The sequence below is a fragment of the Medicago sativa genome, chromosome 7 (genome assembly GCF_051527215.1).
Source record: "Medicago sativa cultivar Bolivia chromosome 7, Bolivia_mono, whole genome shotgun sequence".
In the NCBI taxonomy this organism is placed as follows: domain Eukaryota; kingdom Viridiplantae; phylum Streptophyta; class Magnoliopsida; order Fabales; family Fabaceae; genus Medicago; species Medicago sativa.
Window position 1 is genome coordinate 53,119,938 of NC_140755.1, and position 15,600 is coordinate 53,135,537.

A 15,600-nucleotide genomic window follows, 5' to 3' on the forward strand; every position below is an offset into this window, starting at 1 on the left:
TCATCGTCGACCCAAGGATCATTCCCAAATGATGCATCTCTTCCATCTCAAATCAATTTCATAAAATTACCTGCAAATCAAACCTCTTGTCCTTGCTTGTGATCAGGTTCAATCGACTTAAGATCCCTCCAGCACAAAATATTTCGAGCTAGGGCCATACTTATGAAGGAGAACCGAGAACCACACGAAATATTGTGAAAATTTATTTTCATTCCATGTATCGAATTGCAATGTTTCCATTATCACCAATTTTTCCATAATATCAATGAGTTGTAGGTGATAAATATGTAGGTCCCTTTCTCTACCAACACCATACCCCATGAGTTATCAAATCCTCCATGAATTTGCTCATCATAACATTAAGCACATTAGCCACCAATTGGAACAAAAAAAGGAGAGAGTGGATACCCTATGTTAAACCCTATCGTTTAATTTTTTTTGACAGACTTTCGATTATGAGCGTAAACACTAGACACCATTGATTAACTTACACATTATCGAATCCAAAAGAACCCATTCAAAAGGAAGTTCATCTTTGTCGTATTAATATAAAATAATTCCATATCCAATCTCTTTGCCACATCCACCTATCTATATATTTTTCATCTTAACCCTCTAGTTCTAGTTACTGGTAATTTGAGTCTCTGTTGAAAATTTAGTAAAGTATGATCAATGATTTTTTTTTTTTAAGTCAGAATTGAAACTTAAGATTCTCTTGAAATATGCCACCTTAATTTCACTAACCATTTCAACTTTTAGCTCGAAAGAGTGTTATATATGTGTGCATTGGCGAAGTTATAAATGAGTCTTAGGTTCAATCGGCAAATGAGTCTTAAGCACCTATATATCTTCTTGTTATATATGTTTCGTCAATGTATCCCCGAAAGGGGGGAAAAGTACGGATAAATGAATAATAAATCATAAAATCAAAGTATAGTTAAGGAGGATACATTAGACAATGATGTTTAACATTGAAATATAGAATTGTTGGTTACACCGAAGACATATGAAAAAAAAATAAGGGAACATAAAGCAAAAATTGGCACATTGCCATTATAACATCATAACATTACAACTCTAAATTTGAAACACAAAATTCGTCTAGGATCCAACGTTTTGAATGAGTTGGATTACCGAAACTCTCATCATAATAACTTTCATATACATATACTTTGGCCTTTGTTGATGCTTTCCAAGAATGAATAAGTTTTGCATATTCTGGTCTGAACTCGCTACATCCATTCTCTGGTAGAATTAAAAATACCATCTCCAATATTGTTGCTCTTTGCAAAATTATCTTTAGTAGCTCAAGTTCTGAAGCCAAAAACTTAAAACTTCTCACCACTACAACGTTGAGTTGAGTAAATTTGTGATTGCATCTGTCAAGCTGAGGTTTATGGTGCAATTCCCAATACATTCCAAGGTTAAATTTGTAATTTTCTAGCTGCAAATATAGGTTAAAGTCAAGCTCAAAGAAATAAATATCATAAATTACTTAAGGGATCAGAAGTACACGCCTATATTTTTTATTTATATAAATTGTATTTTTTTATTCGAAATTATTATTTTAATTTTAATTTTCTACCTATGTTTATAATTAGGGTTTTACATCAATGTTAAAAGTATATACACATATATTCTTCTTTTTCTTCTTCTTCCTATTTAACAATATTTTTATTATTTTGTTTCGCAACCATTATTTATAAATATTGACTTCACCTTCAATTTTATAATTAAAAAAATAATAATCAAGATTGCAAACAATTCTATCCATTTAGAATTACTCAATTATCCTTTGGTGGATTGTCCACCAAAAGAATAAATTCCATGGATTGGCTGAGATCTAAATACCAATCTTAAAAAAATAATACATATACTTTTAGATTCATATCAATAAAAGATTAGTCTTAACTAATAGAATGAAGTAGTAGTACTTACATCAATGAACAATTTCACCAAAGATGGACAATTTTTGAGAAACATAGTTATATCGTATGGATTGCAAAATATTGCCCCATCCATCAACAATTGAAGCTCTCTCAAATTTCCAAAACAATATTGTGCTTCTCGAAATACCCCATCACGAATCCTTACAGCCACTCCCTAAAATGACAAGGTTTAATAATTTATGCATATTAATAAAGGCATCAATAAATTCAAATAATAATAATAAATGCATATAGATTTGGTCAAAAAAAATGTATATAGATATATTGCATGATATAGGAGTAGTTTGTAAGTAATTAAATAAAATAGTAAATAGTGAAATGTAAATAAATAAGAATAAGCATATGCTTGTTTATATATATACCTCAACTAGATCATCTGCCCGTGCTACCGCACGAGTCATATATAGTTAAAAACATAACACAATGATCTATATAATATACGTAAGTTATTTGATAAAGCACTATGAATGAGTTAAATATAATCTCTTATAAACGGCGAATGGCTATGAATACATTAACAATGCGCTTAGCAATAGTAAACATACACAATCACTATTGGGGTCTTATATAGAATCAAAGAATGTTATATTTCATTCAATTTGATATTTTTTTGTTATTAAGACAGCAATAGAATGTGTCTATATTTTTCTACAATTTTAATACAATATTACTTATGCACACACTGCTTAGTCTTAACAATCATTTATTGTTCTGGTATTGAACAATGTATCTTTATTTTTCTACAATTTTAATACAAAATTACTACACCACTGCCATTTACAATTAGAATGCACAATGTCACAATCGGAAAAAAAAAAACACACATTAAGCTTCATTTGTGATTAGCTCCACCTTAAGTTTTGTAGGAACAATGACACTTTCTTCTTTGTCTGCAATAGGGACAAAATATTGACGAATTAAAAATAGGTGGGAAAAAATATCAAAGAATTGAAAATAGGAAAAGAGAATAAGCATAAGTACCTATCAAAAATAGAATAAAAGTGACTTAATTACTTTTCATCTAAAGAACATATCAAATTATTCAGACTATTTTATTAACAGTTGAAAGCAAAATAAATGTTCAATGTTATGTGAAAACATTACACTTCAAACAATAACTTCAAGTACAAAATATCAATGAAATAAACTAAATCAAAAGAGAATAGAAAAGTTAACTAATTATAAGTGAAAATTCACACAAACATATCAAACATGTGGAAGAGGAAAAAGTAAAAAGAAGAAAAATTGATTCTCCAAGAGGATTTTATTTACTTTCTTTTCTTATGTCTTCCACATCTAGAGTGGTTGTGCCCTGTTCTCATGAGTTTGTTGAGAGAAAAAGATGGAAACAAAATCCTTCACCCAATTAACTAATGAGCCAATGAAAGTGACAAACAATCCCCAAAACAAAAACCTCCCAAACCCAGGAAATCCTTCACTAATAGTGACTGTAAGGTAGGAATAAAAAAATATGTCACAAACAAAATCAGTTTACATTGAAAGTAATTAAGAAAAGTTTTAAATCATTGAATAAAATGAAGGAAACCATGATAATGTGAATATCAACATGAACTGCCATGTTGGTTTTGTTGATATTCTATGGATGCAAGTTAGGGAAGACAGTATCTACACTACAAAAAACAACCTGGATAACCTATAAACAAAACTCACCATATTTTATAGAGCTCATATTTTATAAACAAAATGGAACTTGTCTGGTCATATTCATATATTAAAGGAAAGAAAGCCAAGTGGATGTTGAGAGAAAAAGCAAGATATACCTTGCTGTCAAGAGCTAGGGTGTGCAATGGGGTAGTCAATACTAAACATAAACCTGCATAAACTTAATGCATTATGAATTATTAGAAAATAAGCTAGCATTCAGGTTTTTTTTCGCATTACAGAATAAGAATACATAAACTTAATGCATTCTAAATCATTAGTCCATGTCCACCATAGTAGTTTATGATAATCATTAGTTACGTATAAAAGAGGCCAAGTCAGAAGAGTTTACCAGCATCAATAATTGTTTCAAGAACAATGAGACCATATCTATAACAAAGATTCAAAAACTATTACCTTTAAATAAGTTTACATAGTTATGAAGAAGAAACAAAGAATAGACAATATGGAGATGAGTATTTGCAGATATGAAGCACACAGAAGAAAAAGAAGGCAAAGTTTAGAGAGGATTCAAAGGAAGACAACTAAAACTAATAAGAAATATTTACATGAACCAAGAAAAACAATTTCTCTCAGCCTAAGCATCCCAAGTTTCCAACTTTATTTTAATTTTTAAGAAAATTAACAGAAGAATTAGAATCTTAAATGATCATCATGTTTGCTTTAAAATCCAAATGTGTCGTGTATTTTTGGTTCATGCCTAAAGTTTTTATGAAGAATCCTTTCAGAAAATAATATAATTGAGTTACATCTGCTCAAATATCATTACAAAGCATTTCATACTATACTATCAATAAAAAAACCAAAGTTGCAATGTATGCTATCTAAGGCTATTCCATGTTCTAAATGATTCAACACACAGTTATACATGTAAAAATTTGAAAGAAACTCTTTATAATATAAGTAAAATAAAAAAATAAAAGGATCTTCAAATTGAGACGATAAGCATAAATATAAAAAAACCAAACTATTCAAAGTCTCTCCCGCCAAATGAGTCTAACACATTTCGTTTCAATTTTCAACCAATATAAACTTCAAACTAAAATATCCACCAGAAATTTGTTTATTTTCAACATTGGAACAAAAATCAAACAGAAAAAAAAAAAACACATTATAGTACAAAGAGATCGTCATACCACTGTGAGCTCTACCACACCATCGCGAGCAACTTGTCAACAATCCAAAAAGGGATTCAAAATCTAGGATACCTTGTTGCTTAGGGAGGGCTGAAACAATGAAAAGGAAAGATCAACAATCGCAGAAAAATTATGAGAATAAGAAGTAACATTAAAAGGAAATAATTAATCATAAAATCTGATAAAGTAACATAATAGAAAACACAGTGGCATCAAGTAACACATAAGAAATGCAAGTGAATTCAATGTTCCCAATTCATCTTCAAGCTCATTTTGTAACACATAAGAAATGTAAAATGATTAGATTTACAACAGAGTGAAAGACAAAGGCATATGGCTAAAGATAAAGAAAACAACAAATCACAATGCCTTGTGAGAAAAAATAAATATAAATGGCATTCATATTTTCAATCTATAAACACAAAGAGTAAAGAGGAAAGCACGGTCGTTAAAGGTTACCTTCAATCCATATATTGGTGTATTTGAAAAGAAAAATTACACATGACTATAAAGTATTGTAAAATCTGTGTAAATATCAATTCACATCCAAACAAACCAAATATATAATGGAATAACAAAAGTTAGAAAAAGTTACATGAACAATATCATCATAGATGTTGATTTAGGATCAAATATATACAGTAACATCTTCATTCCCTAATTAGAGACGTCATATTCAAATTCAAACAATGTTCTTAAATCACATATATCAAAAGGGGGTTAAAAACAATTTCTTACATGTAAATCCTTTGAGAACTCAATGAACACTATATTCGTAATCGTAACCCACGTCCAACAATTGGGCTTCTACATTGAACAATCACCGTTCTCCCATCCATCAGATTTTGCATTCAAAGAAACCCGGAAGAAATTGAAACTTTCTTCATGTATGTATGCTTCGTTGACAGAGGGATAGAGCGAGTGAGAGAGAGATAGGTGTATTGGAATATCTATGGTCAAAACAATGTTAAACAACCACAATAGCAACCCACACAAAAACATAGAGCCCAAACAATCCTTAATCAAACACGGATGTGCGGTAGAGGACGAAGGCGTTCCGATGAAGAATCCAGAGAACCTGGTGAAAGGAGAGATACACGACAAACCAACGCAAAAGAAGGAGGAACAGAGATGGCTGCGGCGGAGTGGTTTTCGGTGAATGGTAGTGCGCAAAAGTGTTGTTGGAATCAGAGATGGCTGCAGCCGATGGGTGGAGTGTGAAGAGGAGATGGTGAGATGCTTGGTCGCCGCCGATGGATGGGGGAGAGGGTTGGCGGTGGTGATGATGATAAGAGGAAGAAGAAGAAACGCGAGCTTGTTTTGGGAAAGAAGAAACGCGTGTGTTGTGTTTCAAGGAGTGAGAATTGATCAACGCGTGTGTTGTGTTTCAAGGAGTGAGAATTGATCAAAGGCATCAATAAATTCAAATAATAATAATAAATGCATATAGATTTGGTCAAAAAAAATGTATATAGATATATTGCATGATATAGGAGTAGTTTGTAAGTAATTAAATAAAATAGTAAATAGTGAAATGTAAATAAATAAGAATAAGCATATGCTTGTTTATATATATACCTCAATAAGTTGAGGTGTAGTGGTGAGAATGCTGACATGTGAGAAATCTTTAGCAAGAGCTTCTAGCTGAGTAGATTGCATGTATTCTTTTGATGGTGTAAAGCGAAAGAAAGCATCGTACAATTGCATCCCTTGAGCAATTCGAACAATTGGAAATTTTCCATGATAAAAAATTGAACGAAGAGTTGGTGAATCGATTTCAATCTCTTCCAAGTCCTCACAACAATCGATTCTCAAATTTTTGAAATATTTATTTTGTCTAGCAATTAATTTCAATTTCTTAATTGTAGAGCAATTAATTAAAACAATCATTTCAAGCATCTTACAATGCTCAATCAACATACCAGACATTTCTTCAGTGATGTGGATGTTAGCTAGCTTTAGCTTTTGCAAAAGTTGCAAACCACTTGGAACATCTGGCAACTGGATCACACATTGAGCCAATTTTAGTGTTTTTAAATTGTGCAGTGCGTTAAAAACAGTAAATTCAATTGTGAAACCAGGTTGGTAAAAAGTCATCTCAAGATCCTCTAGATCCTTGTTAGTGCATATTTGCAACCATCTCTTAAGCAAAACTTCAATCCCAACAGGATTGATATGTAACTGAAACGTTTTAATTTCGTCACCTTCATGCGAATTGAATAAATGATCAACTATTGCAGCCAAATTTTGTTGGCTATATCGGAAACATAAGTCTCTATCAAACAAGAATCGGCGATTATGACACCATGATCTTTTGTACCTAGGAGACACGGTTGTTGCAGTTATAATTGCATGTTTGATTGGTAAAAAAGTGAAAATGATTTGAATCATATCCTCAGAAAGACTACCAGAGGAAGCAATTTTGGGTTCTCTTTCCTCAAGTAATTGGGTTTGGTTTTCAAAATTGGCCATTGGTGAAAACGACAAAAGAAAACAATGAAGGTAGAAATGAAAACAAGGCTGGATTTCAAGTGTATACCACTAGATTGAAAATGTGATGAATGAATAAAGTAGTGGCATTGGATTTTATAGATTGAAATTCAATAAAAAAAAGTCAAAAATAATAAAATTGGAGAAAGAACTATTTTATATCTAACCAATGCAGTCAAACAAAAATATATATATTTTGGTCAACAATTGATTAGAAATAAAATATCACCAACTAGTTTTTTATATTATTTATATTATTTGCTTTTTTATATTAGACTAGGTTCTTCTAGTAAGTATACTTCTCAAATTTAAAAAATAAATTGAGTCAAAAAAAAAACTTGGAAAGAGAAATTTAATCAACCAATACATATTTAAAAATGATAATCTCTCTATCTCAAAATAATTGTCTATTTGACATTTTTCAGTCTCAAAATAATTTTCTTTTTATAATACCAATGTAGCATTTATTATTATTTTTCCCACTATTATACCCTTATTTATTGAATTTTATCCAACTTATCACTTGTACTTGCAGAAAAGTACGGTAAGGAATACTAGGATTCTAGGGTTTGGACTGATGATTAGATCCCTTGAGAATGCTCTCAAGAGTAGTATTTATAGCCTGTCATGGGCTTGGGTTTCGGTTGCTTGGTTCCCAAGCAACAGGGGTATTTATGTATTTTAGGCGGTTTCTAGAGGTTTCTAAAAGCCTAGAAGGGCGGTGCCTCAAGGCGAGCGCGCCAGAGTCTCAGGAGCCCTTCTGGAGGGCGCCTGAGCCTTTCTGGAGGTCTTAGAGCCTTTCTGGAGAGCTTCTAAGCCTTTAGGAATATTATGACGGTTCACAGCCCCCCAAGCACGAGTCTTGGGACAAGGCGAAGTGATGACAACATGGGACTGGACCTTCTAGAGGTCATTAAGTCTTTAGGAAGGTTTTGGTGGTTCACAGCCCCCCAAGCACGAGTCTTGGAACAAGGCGAAGTGGTTTGTACGTCGTGACGAGTTGACTTCTTTATGGCGATTCCTCATTAAATTTGCGTCGATTTTGTTTGCCGAATTCGTTTTGGAGATTTACATAAACAATTTTATTACTTTTGATGCTTCGGCGATTTTCAACGATTTTGAATTGTCGTGCTTATTTTCTTATATGCTCCGGTGACTGTGTCACCTCAGATTCTCAACATTTGGCGTTGATGTTCCGGCGACTTTTGTCGGCTCGGTTGACCTTCATTTGTTTGGCAATTTGGAGACTTTATTTTTCCATTCTCTTGTTTTTCTAATGGAGTCGATTTGCAGATTTTCCACCTTGCCAGAGCCTTTGACGTTTAGGGCACTTGTCGATTTGTAGATTTCGTTGATGTCGTAGTAGTAGCACTTTTTCAATAGCACTTCCCACTCTGAGGGAAGGCGTGCTTCCCACTCTGAGGGAAGACTTTTTATTTTACACTTCCAACTCTGATGGAAGGCGCTTCCCACTCTGAGGGAAGACTTTTTATTTTACACTTCCAACTCTGATGGAAGGCGCCTCCTACTCTGAAGGAGGACTTTTGCTTCCCACTCTGAGGGAAGACTTTTTATTTTACACTTCCAACTCTGATGGAAGGCGCCTCCTACTTTGAAGGAGGACTTTTGCTTCCCACTCTGAGGGAAGACTTTTTATCTTACACTTCCAACTCTTATGGAAGGCGCTTCCCACTCTGAGGGAAGACTTTTTATTTTACACTTCCAACTCTGATGGAAGGCGCTTCCCACTCTGAGGGAAGACTTTTCTCTGAGAAGGCTTTAATCATGCTTCCCACTCTGAGGGAAGGCTTCACTCTGAGAAGGCTTTATCCTTGTTAAAAACCTGCAAAACAAATCTCAAAGTTTGATAAAGGTTAGGATAACTTAGAGTTTCATATTCCTGTTCTTAATGGCGGGACAATTGCTTCCATATGCATTATGGCGTGTTTGTTTGGCGAGTACTCTCCTTTCGTTAATCTTGCCTTTGGCGGGCTTGTTTTGCCTCCCAAGCCTTATTTATCTGAAATATAACAATTCTTCAATACTTCCAAGAAATCAATATCATAAGTAAAGGAGCCTTTAATCATATGCAATCATACTTAATGAGAACTAACTATTCTTCTCTTATTAACTCGCCCACATTTCTTACTCCTCTTCTTATTCTTTCTCACTCCACAACTTTCTTAATTATCTTCTGATATTTTTCTTTCTTCTTATTAGATTGGAATTAATTCTCCAATTCAACTTTTGTCGCTTCTCTTAAATCGAAACTCACTTATTCCTTTCTAAATCTGACGTAACTCGCCACTTCATCCTTCTTCTTTTATACTTCTCCTCTTAAATTGGACTTGGCTCGATTGATATCTTATCTTCTACTCTTCTTCGTGATCCTATCATATTTGAATTAACTCGGCTCATATTTTAATTTTTACACACTCTCCTTATTAAATCGAAACTAATTCTTTTATTCGACTCTATCCCCTTACTTCTTGCTCGCCCGAACTTGGTACTAATTCTTCGTTAAAGTCCTTTTATTCTTTCCCCTAACTCGCCCAATATGTATATCATACTCCCCTAACTTGGAATGAATCCTCCATCTTCTACTAAATTGAAACTAACTACCCTTCTTGTTATCTTATTCTTTTGCTCCTCATACACTCACTCGCCCACCAGAATAAATATTTTTGCTAAAACAATGTGTTAGTGAAGGATAACAGCATGTCAGTTGACAGTCCACATATCATGTATATGCACCAAAAAATAATTACAAAATAAACAAAAATCGATAAGAGCCTTCAAAATATATTTTCTCAAAATATATTGGGCAAGACACTTTCTTCAAAAACAAAAAGTGGAAATATAGTCTCCAAATATATTGAACATAAAATTTTCTTCAAAGCAAAAAGCGTAGATGTATTTTCTCAAAAGATATTGGAAACATAGAACCTGGTATTTTTTCGAAAAAGAATTCTTTCGAAAGAGAATTGCTTCCTGGTGGGAGAATCACTTCAAGAAATTACGTGTGGGAGAATCACTTCGAGAAAGTACGTCGTCGCCAAGATTTTGAGACTTGAATTTGGTTTGGTCTTGCTGGCCATCATCTCCTTGTCTCTTTGAGGTCGCCGCTAGGTCCAAGGGCGTCATGTGCAGCCCCAAATTTTTTTTTTTTTTGATGTCACATGCAACACTATAACTTGCAAACTTCGTTGTGAAGCTCGTGCTGGTATTCGCCTCATCTTTCTCGGTCTTCCTTCCGTATGCACTCCCCAACATAGAATTGGTGCAATAACTCTGACGTTGTTGGCGGTTGAGAGAACAACAACGCATTTCTCTTCATTCACTGATAACCGGGACGATGGAGAAGAGAAATTGAGTTTGTTTGTTGAATCTTGAGGTCCTTTAGAGAGCGGTCACGATGTCAAGAGATGATTCCATCGCTAAACAGGTCCAAAGTATGTGTATCCTCCTTTTTCGTGTGATCCTGAATCGCTGGCAGAAGCTGTAGGCCGAGGGAAATAAGGAATAACAGCATGTGGCATCAAAGAGCTGCACAAAAACGCCTCTCCAACACACATGATTATAATCGATTGACCATAGGATGCAATACACATGATTATAAGATTGAAACACATTATTCCCAAAGTAATATGTAAGGCATGTTATCTACGATATAATCAAGTTCAAACAATCACTAGTTCAAAATTGACAAAAGAATTTATTGTATTATACCTATTTTATTAAAAAAAGGTGTGAAATATAAATAAGGTGGCAATTTTGTAAATATATTGAAAATTTTGTTTTAATGAGTAAGTTTCAAAACCTGATTTTAAGAATAAATGGGGTCAAATCTAAAATAAAAACAAGGTGGCAAACATGTAAATATTATTTTATACCTTATTTTAAGAAAAAATGTGTGAAATATTAGTATATTAACTGTTATGTTAAAGTTTTTATTTCTTCGTCAGGATTCGAACTCTTGACCTCAAACTTTTCAATCTTTAGATTAAACAAATTTAACTATTTATGCTCCTAAATATCATTACAAACCTGATTTTAAGAAGAAAAAAAAAAGGTATGATATCTTTTTTTATGGAACAAACAAAATAATCTTTTGTAACAAAAAAAAAATAATCTTTTTTTCACAAGCCTGGGCAAACTAAAATTTTCCCAACTCTACTAAAAAAGAAACAAAATAACCTTTCCCATTGTATACGTTTCTGTTCCCTTCAGTCTCTCAAACCCTAAATCGAACCTCAATCGAACTCTCCACTCTCCAATTACCCAATCTAACTCTCACGTCCCGAGGGATTCGGTTCTGAAAAGTTCAGCACAAATACAGATCAACCTCACCCAAACCTTCCTATTCATCGTTCCATTACTAGTTTGAAAAGGGTCTGATTTCAAACCCTTGATTCGATTCGTCACTGTATTCAAATTCTCTCGCGCATCCCAAACCGTAAGTTCAATCAAACGTCGATTCAGTCACGATCTGCACTGCAGCGGCGAACACGACCACCGAGCAATCACGCCCACACACCGATGCCGCCTTCAACCTAGACTTCCACTCTTCTATGACAATACTTTGAGGTATAACATCATAGCAATTTCAGTTCACATAAACTTTCTCCCTTGTTTAATTTCATCTGGGTCTTATTTGGTTTGTGTTTAATAATCCCTTGCAGACAACTGTCAACCCATAAATAGCGAAGGCATACATTATTGATAACATAGAGTCTTCGACTTTTGCTTTTCTTATTAAGGATTTGACTTTTATTCTTTTTATTTTGTTGTCATGAGCTGTATAATGATTTTTTATTTACTTGGTATGATTTTTATCAGTTAAGAAACATATTTACTTTTCAACACTAGTTGAAATCGCACAGTAATGATCAGATAGAGTAAGGCAGTAGAGTCTGATTTAATTGAAAAGAGTCCAGAAACTTAAATTCATTACCTCTTTGAAATAAAAGTGGTGATTTGAAAAGAAGTTAGATTTATATGTGATTCTTTAGGCGAGACAAATTTACATACCGAAGTTTGAGTAAGGTCAGATTATTACTGATAGATAGATAGTACATGAAGAGAGAGGAATCATGTGGAAGAAAGATGACAATGATTATGGAATTTAGCAAACGCAGCAACTCTGCAAAATGGAGTGTGGGGGTAGTAGATAATGGGTTAGTATTCATTAAAGTGTATGTATCGCTGTAAAAGTTACTTCTTCAATTATTTGTGCAACATAGTTTCAGTGGAAGAGGGACTTGGATACCTCTTTACATGCTTGGGGAAGTTTTGGTATGTTTTATCACTCTTAATCTTTCTATTTTAGTGTTTTGAAGGTGTGAATTAATGATTACTAATTTTTTTTTTTTGAAAGAAATTAATGATTACTAATTATTGTGTCAATAAGGATTCCCTATATCTTCTCACATTACTCCAAATATTGATATCATGCATATGATCTTATTTCTCTTCAATTATTGTGATATTTATCCCTCTTTCAGTTTTCCTTTTCTTTAAGAGCTCATCAAATTTTTTATTGTGTTATTATTGTGAGTTTCTTCTTCCGATTGAGAGATTCAATTTCGTGATATTAAGCAATTCATTTGTTAGATCTAGATTTGTGATAACATGTTTAATTTTTTTCGATTATTTATGTCTTTTTTATATACGAAGCAGTCGAATAAAGCTTCTAAACAAGACAAAGAGGCCATAAGCGATTTCTTTGTTTTCATGTTAGCTTTAGTGATAAAAAATTGTTCGAATTGGTGCATAGTGTTATTGTTTCTCGTTTTAGTGTAATGGGATGTTGCGGTGAAGTTGGATTTGATTTTGATTTTAGTTACACTGTTTCTTTGTTGAATTTTAGGTCGGAGTTCATATAACAATTCAAGATGGAAAATCCTAGCAACAAATTTGTTGATGCGGTGAATTTTTTGATCCAGCGTTGCTGTTCATAAATATTTTTGTGAAATTTGAATGTTGTTTTGGGTTTTCTAATTCGGTTTTATGCAAATTTCAATTAGGTTGGCAAAGATGGTGGAAAAGAATGGAAAGTGATGTATGATTCTGTGAGTAATTTCTATTGGATTCAATAAAGAACATTGATCGAAATACTAAATGGTGTTTTGGTTTTAATATAGTTTTATGATTACATGCAATTGAAGTCAAGGTTTCTTTCGTTTCTAAGGCGGAAAAGTTGAGAGAGGAGCATGACAAGAAGAGCTATTGAAGATTCTCGTCTTTAATATATGAATGTTGTGGTTGGACTTTAGAGTGTTATCGCTGCAATCCCTAACCCAGGTAGAACTTTCAACCCTAGCTTTGTAATATAGGTTTTATTGTGTTTCAATTCAACAATTGTTCTTTTTGTTAATGTTTGTTTGCTGGATGATGGATTATGTGAACCCTTGAACTTTATGTATAGACAAATCAATAATAGGACGGATGGAATTATTGTTGAAATTTTATCAAGTAAGACATGTGTGGGATATTTGAAAGTAAATCAAGTGTTGGAAATTAATGAGAAACAACACTACTTTTGTTTTGTTTGATTTTCATAATATTTCAATGAATTTGCAGTTTGATGATATCATGCTTGTAATATGTATCGCACACGATGGTTGTTGCCTTGGTTTCTTTCAATTTAGTGCTCACACTAGCTCGAGAAGACGATGCAACCCGTGATGATAGCACCATGAAAAGGTGGGAGAAGTTCAATATCTATGGATCTGATGTTAGGTTCAATGAACTCTATGGTTTACAATGCATACTCAATGAGCTTTTTCCGCCCTTTAAGTGGTATCTTTGGCTATGGATGTTTATTTTTCACAATTTATGGCAATTCAACAAATCGAGTTTGTTCATGAGAAGGATGTCATCAAGTCAATTTTGATTTATGTTTAGTGTTTTGATTGGTAGTATTTTATTTTTATTGTAATATTATATTGAATGGGTGTATTTGATTGTAAAGTTGTAGTGAATTGTTTGTACCATTAATTTGATATTTTATATTATCTTTGGGCCATTATGATGTTAATTAATATTTAATATTCATTATTTGAACCATTTTTATTTTCTTTTAAAAATATGGCAATTATGGCAGTTGAAACTGCCCTAATGTAATTTTTTTTTAAATAAAAAAACATATTTCACACCTGTTTTTAAACAAAAATAGGTGTGATAAATACTTATATTACACCTGTTTTTTTCACAAAACAGGTACGGTAAGCAGTTTTTATACCTGTTAAAAAACAGGTGTCATATGTAAAACTTACAACACCCGCTGATATAACCCCGGTTCAAAAACAGGTCTTAAATCTCTAAAAAACAGGTTTTGTATCCCTGATCTGCACTAGTGAATAACACACTTTATATTATCTATCGATTATGATCATAACATGAATATACAGTATATGTATCCATAAAAATAGCCAATGATGATGTAAAACAAGAGAAGGCATACGTGTATATATACAGAACCACATTTATATGATTCATATCTCCTTATAACAAATAGAACGATTATATAGAAGTACCAAATAAAAAATGGGAATGCAAAGTAATTGAAAGGTTAAGAATAACTCCGTGTTTCATCTTCAAGCTCTTCATGGCAGGATCTTTCTACATTTTATTCTGGCGTGGTGGCGGTGATTTCTTCCTTTTAATGTCGCCCATGGTGGGTGGTTTGTTTGCCTCCTGAACTTGATTAATCTGAAATATAACGTTGCTTCCGAACTTCCAAAATAAAGGCGTCTTAATCGTACTCAATCCTATTTAAGTAAAACTAATTACTCGTTGTCTTCTCTTATCTATCTCGCCTGTACTTTGTACTCCTCTTCTTTTTCCTCTTCATTCTTCTAATTAAATATCTCGCCCATTAACTTATCATTCTCCTATTGAATCCGAAGTAACTCGCCCACTCCATTACTCTCTATGCAAATATTTCCTGCTACGAAGTTGGAACTAAGTTTTCTAGAAGTAGTAATATATTTAAGGATGAAAAGTCCAATCTATTGATTCAACATATTAACTATTATACTACTGATAGTGGCGAGAATAATAACAAAGTGAATGTAAAGAGACATGTACTTCTATGTTAAATTCATAATACTCCAAAACTGTTAACTATCTAAAAATTTCTTCCAATCAATATAGATTTTCTTCGAATATATTGGGCAAAATAATTTCTTCAAATCGAAAGTGTAAATATGTTGAGAAATAATGTTCTTATCTGATGGTGATGGGGCGGGGTATTCCTTGCCGAGTCAACTGCTCATCAAACCTCACGCCGCTTTGTTGAAATCTTCGTTCCACCTTGTTTTGTAGAATTCTCCGGACAA

At 33.0% G+C, this 15,600-nt stretch overlaps 1 protein-coding gene and 3 long non-coding RNA genes across 8 annotated transcripts; 1 reads left to right on the top strand and 3 right to left on the bottom strand.

The window, feature by feature from the left end:
* Positions 1-951: 951 nt before the first annotated feature.
* Positions 952-2,099, bottom strand: LOC146906729 (uncharacterized). Its single transcript, XR_015020374.1, has 2 exons — positions 1,939-2,099; positions 952-1,444 (listed from the first exon to the last, which is right to left on the bottom strand). It is a non-coding gene; the product is annotated as an uncharacterized LOC146906729 (long non-coding RNA).
* Positions 2,100-2,417: 318 nt separating this feature from the next.
* On the bottom strand, positions 2,418-6,120 carry LOC146906730 (uncharacterized). 2 transcript variants are annotated; one of them, XR_015019419.1, is made up of 4 exons: positions 5,507-6,120; positions 4,769-4,858; positions 3,731-3,792; positions 2,418-2,839 (listed from the first exon to the last, which is right to left on the bottom strand). It is a non-coding gene; the product is annotated as an uncharacterized LOC146906730 (long non-coding RNA). The 2 variants fall into 2 exon arrangements; XR_015019420.1 differs by having other exon boundaries at positions 3,731-3,783; positions 5,507-6,119.
* A 214-nt stretch (positions 6,121-6,334) lies between these two features.
* LOC146906731 (FBD-associated F-box protein At1g61320-like) lies at positions 6,335-7,240 on the bottom strand. Its single transcript, XM_085728945.1, has 2 exons — positions 6,691-7,240; positions 6,335-6,477 (listed from the first exon to the last, which is right to left on the bottom strand). The coding sequence occupies exons 1-2, from the start codon at positions 7,238-7,240 to the stop codon at positions 6,335-6,337; spliced, it is 693 nt and encodes a 230-aa protein (XP_085585071.1).
* Positions 7,241-10,955: 3,715 nt separating this feature from the next.
* On the top strand, positions 10,956-14,285 carry LOC146906732 (uncharacterized). 4 transcript variants are annotated; one of them, XR_015019880.1, is made up of 4 exons: positions 10,956-12,553; positions 13,128-13,185; positions 13,285-13,561; positions 13,841-14,285. It is a non-coding gene; the product is annotated as an uncharacterized LOC146906732 (long non-coding RNA). The 4 variants fall into 4 exon arrangements; XR_015019879.1 differs by having other exon boundaries at positions 10,956-11,845; positions 11,941-13,185; XR_015019881.1 differs by having other exon boundaries at positions 10,956-11,845.
* The last annotated feature ends 1,315 nt before the right edge of the window (positions 14,286-15,600 follow it).